Source organism: Lissotriton helveticus, chromosome 9 (assembly GCF_964261635.1).
Source record: "Lissotriton helveticus chromosome 9, aLisHel1.1, whole genome shotgun sequence".
Taxonomy (NCBI): domain Eukaryota; kingdom Metazoa; phylum Chordata; class Amphibia; order Caudata; family Salamandridae; genus Lissotriton; species Lissotriton helveticus.
This window is the reverse complement of record NC_136070.1, coordinates 648,802,757-648,815,426: the sequence shown is the minus strand read 5'-3', so window position 1 is coordinate 648,815,426 and position 12,670 is coordinate 648,802,757. Positions and strand designations below refer to the sequence as shown.

Sequence of the window (12,670 nt, the reverse complement as noted above, 5' to 3'; positions counted from 1 at the left end):
AACAGAAGTCCTAACTCTGCTGCCTGTAGAGTGCGAGTAATGTCAGGAACACCTCTCCTTTGGAGGAGCGAGTAAGCAAGGCACCTCTACTTTATAAGTAAGAGAATCCCCTCTACATGTTTGCTCAGTTAGGTGTCACGGTGCCAACTTACGCTTTGTGCAAGAAGGTGTTTCGAGATGCATTGTGTGCCAGGATGTTTGTTGCCAACTTAAACAGCTCCTCAGTCCAGATCTGCGAAGAAAACAAAATAGAGATGAGCATTAACGAATTATGAAGAGGAAAAAGTTGGATGGAAAGAGGGAGAAAAACAGAGGACGCATGAGTGGAAAGTGAGTGGAAGAAGAAAGGGAACAAAGTAGAAAGATGCAGAACTAGAGAAGAGGGAAGGGCGTTTGAAAGGAGGTTTAAAAGTCTGGGAGAAGGAAAGAAAAAGGAAAGAGGGAGAAATGGAATGGAGGTAAATGGAAGGGAGGAAGACAACAAGGAAGAAAGGAAATAAGAAAGGAAATAAATAGTTGGGAAAAGGTGTGATTGAGAGAGAAATGAAAACAAAGAAACAAAGGAAGGATGGGAGAGAGAGAGGGGGAGGAAAAACTGGCAACATGAGGTGGAATCACAGAGCAGACAGGGAAGGACAGAGTCAGACTGAAGTAAGCAGTGCGTGAGGGGAAGCGCCATTAGTTGAAAAGTGAGGGAAGAAGGGCGAGAGACTGGGAACAAAGATGGCGAAAGGTAAGAGGTAGAAAAAGACAGAGCATAGAAACGCGAGGAATAGATAGGGATTTAAAACTAAGAGGAACATTAATGATTTGAACTAAAGGCAAACATTTGCAATTGGACAAAAGAGCAAGGGTCTCAGTCAATTCAGATGGAGAAAACCGTAAATCAATCCACAGTGCATAATCTGCAAGGGATGTACTAGCAGTTTAGCTCATCCAGTGCATACATGAAAAGCATTTGCGTGCCCTATTTGGAGAGTGGCACCCTCCTAACCATCGGGATGCACCAATCTCCCTTTTCTTCACCTCTAGAAAATTGTTCACCTAAACTAAGTTCAATGGGCTCCCCTTGAGCCCGCGGAAAACACCTAACTTCACCCACTTGGAGACAGAAACAGTGGCACGCTCGCTCTGAATCCTAAAATAAAGCACAACACCTGTCCCATTAGTATTAATTCACACAGAACTGCCTCAGTAGTTCACAGTGAGCACTTGAACTTCAGTGATAGCAGATCGGTGAAGCAGATTTATAAAATGAAATAATTCAAATATCTACACTGTATGGCTATGGCGGAGGAGCGTCGCCACACTGCTTTCTCACAGTGCAAGAAGGAAAAACAAAATGGTAATAAATTTTAGTTATTACCATTTTAGTTTTTTTTGCCGGTGGGCGGGGCTGCTATGCTCACAGAGCAGGGAAGGGGAGGAGTGGTTTGCTCACGCCGGAGTGCGGAATGACTGTTTGGTCGGCCGTCTCGGGCCGCCCAAACCAGTTATGCACACCCCTACAGCTCCTGGCTGAGCGCCAACCAATCACAACGCTCCATTTGAGCGTTGTGATTGGCTTAGGGGTGAGAGCCTGGCTGCCTGCTTCAAGTTCTGACCTGGAGTCAGACACAGGCAAGCAAGAGAGAAGATGAGGAACCTGGCGGCGACGGCGGCAAGGTAAGTTTTGTTTATTTATTATTTCTTTTGGTGCAGCCTGGGACCGACACCCCCACCCGTGAGCAGTGCCGGCTGCCCCTGCTACACTGGCACAAGTGGAAAGATTAAGAAAGGTAGATGTGTCTGCCGTGGTTATGACGTAAAATAGTCAAACATAACCAAAATAATTGTGGATGACGGGGCACCCACATGGTAGCTTGTGTTCAGGTCCCTCAGGGTCTGAAGAATACCTCTAATGATGCAGGCTAGGGCTGGAGTGCCAGCGTGTTTCCTAATCTTGTGCTGCAAAAGAACTCCAGCTTACGACCATGCTACACAGCACTGCATGTATACACCCACACACCGTCCACTCTCTGATGTACCAGAAGACTTGCTTGAAAACGACAGGCAGACGTGTCTGTCCCAGGATTGGCTCTCAGGAATATCACTTAATTGTACAGTTACCTCCCTCCCTCCCTGTCTGTCTGACGGTCTCCAGCTGCTGCAGAGCATTCTGGGATAGCCACTACCCTCTGCTGTTTTTACTACACTCAAGGATGAAATGCCTACGACTTTGAAGTAGTCATCAGCATCTTGTCACTACCTGGTGATACAAAGATAAAAGGTGTTAGACCTGGCACCATTGGCGTGGGTCTCCCTTTCATTTTTTGCTGTTGCCTCATGTATTTTTGCTGATGTTAGATGCTTTGGGCACTGTGCCACTGCTGTCCAGTGCCACAGTGCAAGTGCTCCCTGTTGTAAATTGATGTATGGATTAGTGATTCCGTGATTGGATGTTTGGTTTACTTATCAGACCCTAGTACAGTGCACTGAGTGTGCCCCAGGGCGTGTAATCCAAATGCTGCTGGTGGGCCTGCAGCACTGGTTGTGCCACCCACAGAAGCAGCCTTGTAAAATGTGTCTAAGGTCTGCCATTGCAGAGCCCGCGTGCATTCTGGTACTGTCATGCTTACTGGGCAAGTGCACCCACTTCCCAGTCCCTAGACCTTCTGTTTACTTCATATCAGTCACCCCTATGGTAGGCCCAAGGGCAGGGTTCGTTGTAAGTATAAGGTAAGACAAGCCCTGATGTGTGTGGCATGTCCTAATAGTGAGTTACAGCCATTTTCGTTTTTCACTATTGCAAGGCTACCTGTTCTCCATAGGCCAGAATGGACTCAGATTACTACATGTTTATAATCCTGACAGACTCAAAGAACATGGTAGAAATTCGAGTTTAGTAAGCCTGGACTCAGAATAATAAAATACATCTTTTAGTGAAGTGTATTTTAATATTCTGTGTTTGCAAATACCACTTTTAGAAAGTAGGTATTTGCTTGCCTAACCTTTCAAGCCTGCCTCTGCTAGGTTGTGTATTCCTTTGTCTGGTTTTGTGAGTGACAGGGCTGGGGGATTCCAAGAGACAGGATGAGTCACCCAGTGGTGAATAGAGAGATCTGCATCTAGATGGGAGGGAGGAGTTGCACCTGAACCTTGAATACGGCTGTGCCTGCCTTCCCCAATGCTGGCTCCACCACCTGTGGGGTGTCTGATGTTTCTGCCCTGCACTGTGAAAGGAAAGGAGAAGTCTGGTAAACAGAGTGCTTCAGAACGGGGTTGGACTGGGCAAAGGCACCTCTCCCCTCAGAGAACAAAGGATTTGGGGGTATAAATATTGGGACCCTGATCCCATGAAATTAGATCACTTTTGGACTACAAGAAGAAACCTTTACTGAGGAGAGGAACCTGAAGAAACTGAGGAGAGACTATTCCCAAGCTGAAGTGCTGCTTGGGGGATTGGCCTGCAGTGCTTGCCTTACTGGCAAAGGAAGGAGAAAGCAACTTTGTGTACTTTGCTTTCAACTTGTGAAGGATCTCCAAGGGCTTGGAAAAGAGCTTGCCTCCTGCTTAAGTCTCAGGGACAACAGACTTCAACCCCCAGCTCCCCAGAGTTAATTGGAAGTACCTGCTGCCGTTTTGGGCCTTCTGAGGAACTGTGTGTCGCAAGGAGCTAGAAGCGCGACTCAACGTGAAGAAGCGTGTCGCCGTCGCTGGGCCTGCCGTCGCAACTCCGAAGGAGGGTGTCGCCGCTGGAACTGTCACACTGCACCTCATCGGAGAGAAACGTGCCGCAATGAAGAGGAAGCGTGTCGCCGTCGCTGCTGCTGCCATCGCAACTCCGAAGGAGGGTGTTGCCACTGGAGCTGTCGCACTGCACCGCATCAGGAGAAGAATCTCGCAATGAGGTCGGAGCGTGTCGTCGTTGCTGTGCCTGCCGTCGCAACTCCGAAGGAGGGTGTCACCGCTGGAACTGTCGCACTGCACCACATCGAAGAAGCGCACCTCGCATCCCCGAGAAGTGTGCCGCCGTCAGAGCTGCTGCCGTCGCATCTTGGATGTCGTCGCTGTAGTTGTCGCATCATGCAGAAGCTTCGCGCATTGTTTGAGAAGAGTGTCACCACTGGAGCTGTTGCCGTCGCATCACAAGGGTGTCGCCGCTGCTGTCCACACATCGAACCGAGAACTTCTGGCATCCCCGAGAAGCGTGCCGCATCTGGAAGATCTTCACGTCTTTATTTCTTTGCACCTGAACTTTGCCGCATTCCCATCACTGCGACATTGCTTGTCGTGGAAACGCAACCTAAGGTACATTGACGCAAAGTGTCGCAACTAAGAACTATACTGAACTAAGCTTAAATTTACCATCTTAAAGTAATAGTATTGTGTATTTTTGTCGTTTATTGTCTTGTGGTAACTCTATATAAAGTCTACTTATTTTTTATATAAAACCTGTGTGGTGTCCATTTGTAGTGTTGTCACTGGGTTACTGTATGTTGTCACAAAAGCATAACACACAACACCTCAGATAAAGCCTGACTGCTCTTGCCAAGCTACCAAGGGGGTGAGCAGGGTTATTTTAAGAGTGTAATCCCCCTTATCCTGACTAGAGGGTCCCTGTTTGTCACAAGTACCTACCTGTGCCAACTAGAGACCCCCAAATCTAACAAAAGGTCACCTCTATTTCTGATTACTGAGTAATTTTGTAGCCTGAAAAAGAAGGCTTATATCAAAGCCTGGATGGCCTAGACAAGTACTGCAGTTAGTGGAACCCTAATTGTAGACAAACACGATATAATTATTGTTAGGTCAGGACAAAAACAATTAAGGACTATCTTACTTACCCTGTAAGTGTCTGTTTGTAGCTTGCAGTGCTGTAGGTTCACTTGCTCTGAATACTCCTATCGAGTGCTGGAGGAGAATGTTTGCAAATTGATTTTGTTTGATGAAATTCTGCGTCACAAGATGTTTTATGACCTCTCCCTTAGTCTCCAGTGCACCAAGACAAAGACTCCACCTCAGATTGTCCCCCCCCCCCCCAACGGGTGGTAGCGAACAATTACATGAAAAAGTGTTCTGTGCATTGTGCATGAACAATTAAAGGTTATATCTTAGATCACTGATCGCTTCAGGGGAAGTATGAGGGTGCATGTGACAATTAAAGGAAATATCTTGGATCCAAATAATTCCAAAGCAAGAGTAGTTCTGGCTAAAGACAGCTGCACAAGTGCTAGTTCTACAAGGTAATAGTGGTCTGCACTCACCCTCTAATCGTCAAACTACTCCAAAACCATACATACATTAAAACAGAAAAAAAGGGAGTGTGTCAAGAGTGCAACAATTAAATTGTAGAGTATGTTCTCTTTATTTCTTCTCTCCTCCTTTCACAAAATACACATAGTTCAATGGTGTCAATATCAATGTACTCTTCTCCAATATCAAAATACCATGGTAGCCATGGTATGAAGTCTCAAAACAATTCTTTATTATTCTTTAATACATAAATGAAACAGCCCAGCCAACACGTTTCATCCTCCGAGAGGACTTCATCAGGTTAATGTATTTTACAGCAATGTCACATAGAAGTTCAAGTGTGAAATGGATCAGGTCTTCCTGAAATTCTTAGAACAGTCGTACTGCTCCTATCCGTTTGGAGGGAAATCTCAGGTGATCATATATATATATATCAAAACTTAATATCCACACCCCATTGGGTTCTGTAACCTCATACCGGATAAAACGACACACCATCACTGACCTTCTTCATATTTATATACGTTTTTTTTAATATATGATGTGCTGAGCAAAATAACAAAGGATTAAACCCAGATCTGTGACTGGGAGCCAGTGTTTGAAAAGTTTCAACGCTTTATCCATTATTTTAGTTTGTCAAGTTGCTAAGTGGCTACGGGTATGCCCAGACATGGGTCACTTGCTCGCTGTACCACTGGATTCAAGCTAGCCTGGTTGATATGGGGTGATACCCTGAAACAGGCCTCAAGATTGTTGTTTCTGGTCCAGGTAGGACCTGGCTTGGCAATTCGGCTGGACTGTTCCCATGGGGAGCAGGGTGAAGTCTGATTTGCATATGGCTGGGTGCAAACTGGGGTAATGCGGCAAGAAAATTACCGATGGATTAACCTCAAATCTGTGACTGGGGGCGAGTGTTTGAAAAGTTTCAACACTCCGCCCATTATTTTTTTGTGATGTTGCATTAGATATTGCTCGCTTTTACCAGCAGAGTTCCTTTCTGCTGGTATTGGTCAGGGAAGTGTTGCAGTAGTTCCTGCATCTCATTCCATGCAGCAAGATTGTATCGAGAGAGTAAGCCTACCGAGTTTGCAATGCGCAGGTGGCTGGCTGCATAAGCAGCAACTCGTCTGCCGGCGGCATTGTATCTTCTACTCTCTTTATCAGTGGGAGGAGCATCCCCTGTACCAATAGTTTGTAGCCCTACTGATGATAACCTCGTAGTATGTGGTATCATCAGGTTGTGACTTCTTGGATGGGTAAATGTCTGGGTCTGTGTCATCCACTAGGTGTGTGTCGCAAATAGCCCATGGGTCAAGTATGGTATCAGGAACCCCCTGTGGGTCTGGAAAGTATGGGATGTTAGAATCCCTATATGGTTATTATTTATGGGTGGATGATCAGGAGAGACTTGTGGCTGCTCTGAGGGCAGGTATTCTGGAGAGTGAGGATGCACTGGTCTAAGTGGTGATGAAGACAGTGTAGGTAAAGGATGACATAAAAGGGAAGAAGAAGGAGGGAAAAATATAGGACTAGTGACTCTGCTCTTCTTTTTGGGAGCCTTGGGTGGTTCAGGTCCCACAATCTCTTCTTCAAAGGTGGTGGTGCCTTGGTACTTCCCTGTTTCTGGGAGAACAAAGAGTGTCTTTTGTTCTTTATCCAGTTTGTCCAGCAATTTGTCTAAAATAGGTGGAACTGGTCTTTGTTTTGGTTGTATGCCTTCTTTGGAGGCTTTTGATGTCAGGACCTGGAGGGCTTCGACATGGCCTACAACCCTGATGTGGCTTTCAGAAGACAGTGTTTCGTCGCCAAAGCGTTGTCTGTTTGATTAGAAGCTGTTGGTGGCAATGGATCTTTCGATGCCGAAGCATTTTTCACATCTGATGGCTGCTGCCTTAGCTCCGAATGTTTATGGGGCTTTGGAATAGCCTAACTGGATTTTGTCGGCACAGGCACTGATGTAGACATAAGGGCTTCAAAGTTCTCAACTTTTGTCAATGGCTTTGCAGGCAGAGAGATTCTGGTGGTTTTCTGTGCTGATGAAGACCACCATTTTCCATAGGCAGTAGGGTTCCAAAAGTAAGTTTGTCAGAGTTTGCAGGGGTTTGGGCAGCTTTCTCCGAGGTACTCACGTGCCCTTGTAGATTTAGATCAGGGCCAGAGTCTAGCTGTCTCCACTGCTAGCCAGCAGTATAGGAACGTCTGTGGGTGATGTTTGCGCCTCTGTGTCCACTGGTTCGTGTTCAGGGTCCGTTGACTGTTCCCCCAAGATATCGGGAGTGCTGTCTGTGTGTTGCTGCATGGTGGAATGGGTCCAAAAAGGCTCTCTTCGCTGCCAAAGTGTCTTCTTCAACCGGAGTGTGGTCTGGGAGATGATCTAGAAGTCCAGGCCCGAGGCCAGGTGGGTTGTTGGAATTGTAGAGTAACACCAGCAGGTGTTTGTTGACTGCCGAAGCCATTCAGTTGGGGAAAATGGGCCACTGGGAAGAGCCTAGTTGCGGAATCGAGCTTCAGCCCCAAAGCTGCAAGATGGTTGTCCGAACCCGATGGCAGAAAAAACAATCTAACAAAGAAGCCCAGGAACATGCGCGTTTACCACCAGAGGAGAAGTCACTATATCTCCTGATTGAAACACTTCTTCAAAGAAAAACAACTTGCAACTGATGGAGCCCAACACTAGATGGTAGGATATGCTAAGCATAGGTATCTACAGCCAACACATGTTACAAATGTGATATTTTCCAAGTGTAGCATGTGTGGCTGTAGCTACACATTCTCTCAATAGACTGTTAAGCACTGTCTTCCTTTAGCGGTAGCTAGCAAGCAGATGTGTTTGCAACAAAGTTCTTAAGATTGCTTGGTCAACAAAATACTCCTAACAGGCCTGGCTATCCACACAGTAGTGTTTGGTGAACATGTATGGTGTTGAGCGTGTAGCAGCTTTAAAGAAATCTGCAATAGGAATCTTTCCCAAGAAGGCATTAGAGGCTGCGTTTGTCGTAGTGGAATGCACTTTTGGTATTACATGTAACAAACACACACTTGGCTTCAGTGTAGCGCAGTGTAACAATCAATCTTGCAACCACACCCTTGGAAATGGGCTTTCCCATGTATCGTCTGGCAAAGGTGACAATTATTCTGTTTGACGTATGGGTTTAGTTCTGTCAATATAGTATATTAGTGTCCTTTCGAAATCAGCCTTTCCTGCTACAGACTCTGGAAGTGGGCAGAAAACTGACAACTCAACTGTCTGGTTTACTTGAAGAGGGGAAACCACTTTGGGAAGAAACTTCTTGTTTGTTCTCAAAACTACCCTATCCCAATGTACCTGGATGAAAGGTACATCCAATGTTAGTGCTTGCAGCTCACTGACTGTTCTCATAGAAGTGATGGCAACAAGGAAGGCTACCTCCCAAGGCAAGAACTACAGTACAACGGCTCAAAGGGAGGCCCCAATAATCTTATTAGAACTATGCTAGGATTTGAGGCAGGCACTGTAGGAGGTTTGGGAGGAATCACTCTTAAAGCCCTCTGTGAGGGCCATGTCCACAGGTTCTTTTAAAAGACACAATGGTTTTCTATTTTGCATGTTAGCAGAGACTGCAGCTAAATCGAAACATATCTAGGTGTACACCAATGATGCTCTTTGCAAATGCATAAATAGAAGATGTCTTCAACAAGTGTTAGGGGGTTAATTTGCTTTCTCAAACAATAGTGGACAAATATCTTCCACCATAGTAGGTGAGTGTGGTGAGTATATGTGCCTCATACATGATTTTTACACACTCCTCTGGGAGGTGAAGCTAACCAAACTAAGACCTCAGTGCAGGATTGCTAGATTCTGCTGGCTGAGGTTTGGATGTCTGAGCTGACATTGATGCTGAGTGTGGAGATCTGGTCTAAGAGGTAGCTTCTCATGAGGATGCACCTCAGTTGCTAGCAACGGATCACTGACTAAATATCGACGGACACAATATGGACTACCCAAAAATATCGATCCCAAAATATCGACAGACAAAATATCGAATTCCTATCTACAAACAGGTAAGTACCAAAATATCGAATCCAAAATATCGTTTAAATATATATACTTTGTAAAAATATCGAATTTCTTAAAAATAATGTAAAATTAAAAACATATTAAAAATAAATAGCTAAAATATACTTAAAAATACTTAAATTACCTTAAAATTATTAAATAATTAATGTAACTTATAAAAAAAAATATACAATCATATCTGTTAAAACATATATATATTTATTAACATAATATTAATAAAAAAAATACACAATATTATTACCGTAGGATAGCAGGAGTGTAGAAATTACTATTCCCACTCCTGGAAGTGTAACAGTAGGGAAAGCGTTGGATAGCGTAGGGGTCAAAATTACTATTCCCACTCCAGAGAGTGCAACAGTAGGGAAAACGTTGGATAGCGTAGGGGTAAAAATCACTATTCCTACTCCACACAGTGCATCAGTTGGGAAAGCGTTGGATAGCGTAGGGGTAAAAATTACTATTCCCACTCCAGAGAGTGCAACTGTAGGGAAAGCGTTGGATAGCGTAGGGGTAAAAATTACTATTCCCACTCCAGAGTGCAGCAGTAGGGAAAGCGTTGGATAGCGTAGGGGTAAAAATTATTATTTCAACTCCATGAGAGTGCAACAGTAGGGAAAGCGTTGGATAGCGTAGGGGTAAAAATTACTATTCCCACTCCAGGGAGTGCAACAGTAGGGAAAACGTTGGATAGCGTAGGGGTAAAAATTACTATTCCCACTCCAGAGAGTGCAACAGTAGGGAAAGCGTTAGATAGCATAGGGGTACATTTTACTATTCCCACACTAGTGAAAATAAATTAATATAATTCACATAATTATCAATTAATAAAAATAATTATCAATTAAGAATTAATACATTACCAATTAAAAATTAACAATTTATTCAAAATAAATACCAATAAATAACATTTAATTAATTATAATTAAATGACTTCTCACCCTATTCCCCTATAAACCCACAACCCGCTACAGAAAATAAATTATTATTCACATAATTATCAATTAATCAATAAATAAAAATGAATCATCAATTAAGAATTAATTAATTACCAATTAAAATTAATTAACAATTTATTCAAAATAAATACCAATAAATTAACATATTTAATTAATTATAATTAAATTACTTCCCACCCTATTCCCCTACAAAACCACAACCCGCTACAGAATTAAATTACGCAAAAATTAAATCACATTAAATTAATTACTTAAAATAAATTACAAAAAAATATACACTTTTCACACATATACTAACATACAAAACACTTAAAATAAAAATCGATATTACAAATTCAATATTTTTAATAACCTATATTATATACTTCGATATTTTTTAAATCGATATTACATTACTTACCTTCAAAACGATATTTTTGATGTCTATATTCTGTCCATTCGATATTTTGTCCATTCTATATTTTGGACTCGATATTTGTGTCCCTCGATATTTTGGACTCGATATTTAGACCATATACCGCTAGCAACATGAGACCTTATGGCGGTCTGCCCAAGTTTGTGCCAAGAGGAGGAGGGTCTTTTATTCTCGTCACATTCTCTTCAGAACTTTATGAGATCAGAGGCAGAGGAGGAAAAGTGTAAGCAAATATCTCTGACCAGTTCATCCATAGTGCATTACCCATGGACTGTGGGCTCCTAGAGGGAATTTGTTTGCATGGAGTGCTCGGAGTGTTGACGAACAGATTAACTGTGGGTGTGCCACATTTGTGTCCGTACTTGTGACGTACTTTAGGATTCAATGTGGGCTTGTTGGTGTACCCTGCTTAACAGGTCTGCAGAATCACTATCCAAACCAGGAAATTCTCCACTAAAAGGGGCATGCGAGTCTGAATGGCCCAATGACAAATGTTTTGGGTCAATGCTGACAGATGGAAAGAGAGCCCCCACCCTGTGTTACTGGATGTCATACATTTCAGTCATGTTGTATGTCTTTATGAAGAGTGTTTTGTCTTGAAAGAGTGAGTTAAAAGAGTACCAATTGGATTGCGGTGTGCGCTACTAAATTGAGGTAGTACCCCTGATGCTCTTGTATCCAGGTCTTCTGAACAATCATGTGGTGATATGTGCTCTTCACAGCAAGAGTGAAGCATCCGATATAATGTTACTTGTGGTTGAGGCTCAAGAAAAGGGCTGCGAAAAAAATATGGTTCCACCTTTGCGGGGTGCACTGGGCAGGGCTCTTCAAACACTAGATCTTCCGATTGCACCACTGCTTGTCACCATTTCCTCACTGGACACACTTGCAGTAGACAAGTGCGGCCTTGCGTACATCGCTATTGCTATGCATCAAGTCATCCCCCCACCAGTTTCACTACTGTCCTCACCATAAGAGAATAAAGCATGTGAAAAAGGAGGCAGCAGTCTTTGGAATGCTGCTACCCTCTTTGTTTGGATAGGCTTTCCCCATGACTAAGTTTAACACAGCCCCTAGAGAAGTTTGGATCATCTGCTGTAGTGAGATGCAACCTGCTGGCATGGACTGTGAACCTTCGCTTATGCAACATGGACACTCTTGTCTGAGTGTATGCTGAGCATTGCTTCCAGCTGCTGCTCTTTATCAAGACAATTGTCCAGGAAAGGAAACATGCAAATGGTGTTCGTGCACAAATGAGTAGCAAACAGCTTTAGACGTATGGTAGATACCCTTCAATTGGTAGAGTTATCCACTTACCACAAAGCACAGGTAGCAGTGATGCGATGGATGGAGATGTGAAAGTATGCATCCTTCAGGTCAAAGGTCGTCATGTGGTTTCCCTATGCGGAGCAGGGAAATGACCTCCTGCAGGGTGAGCATTTTGAAGTACTCCGAAAAGAAGTACTGGTCTGGAGGTCTAAGATATAAGATGTGCCACAGAATTCCATCCTTCTTGGGGAAAGGGAAGTACAGGGAATAGACACCCTGGTAATGTTGGTGTGGGGCCAAAGGCTCCATTGCACCCTTACTAAGCAAGAGCCTTTTTTCCTCCTGCAACTGTGTCAGACAGTCTCGATGAACTGAATGACTCTGAGGTGGTGTGTTTGGTGGAGTTGTATCGAACTCAAAGTAATACCCCTGCCGTATGCCTGGAAAACTTTTGTCCTTCGTTAATTCCAATTTTTGAAGGACTAACCACAGGCTTCCCTTGTCAGGTTTTGTGTGATCAGTGGTATGAGAGGCAAGTCACTGCTTAGGGGTGAAGTGATACCTTTCCCTCCCCTTTACCATGGTTGCCACCTCTTCCAATGGCCTTGGACACTTCGTCCTCCTGATTGGGTTGTTGCAGACTGTATTCCAGTTCTGTAAATAGGGTTGCTGACCTGGCACATCCTGTTGGTTGTTGCTAACGAAAAGCAGCTTTTGGCATGGACTTCTGCTTTTATG

At 43.9% G+C, this 12,670-nt stretch overlaps 1 protein-coding gene across 1 annotated transcript in view; it reads right to left on the bottom strand.

Moving 5' to 3' along the window:
* PLCB3 (phospholipase C beta 3) overlaps positions 1-12,670 on the bottom strand; it is a 585,337-nt gene that overhangs the window by 171,969 nt on the left and 400,698 nt on the right. Inside the window, exon 5 of the mRNA XM_078660740.1 lies at positions 153-232. Coding sequence (XP_078516866.1) covers positions 153-232 — 80 coding nt within the window. The remainder of the gene's footprint in view (positions 1-152; positions 233-12,670) is intronic.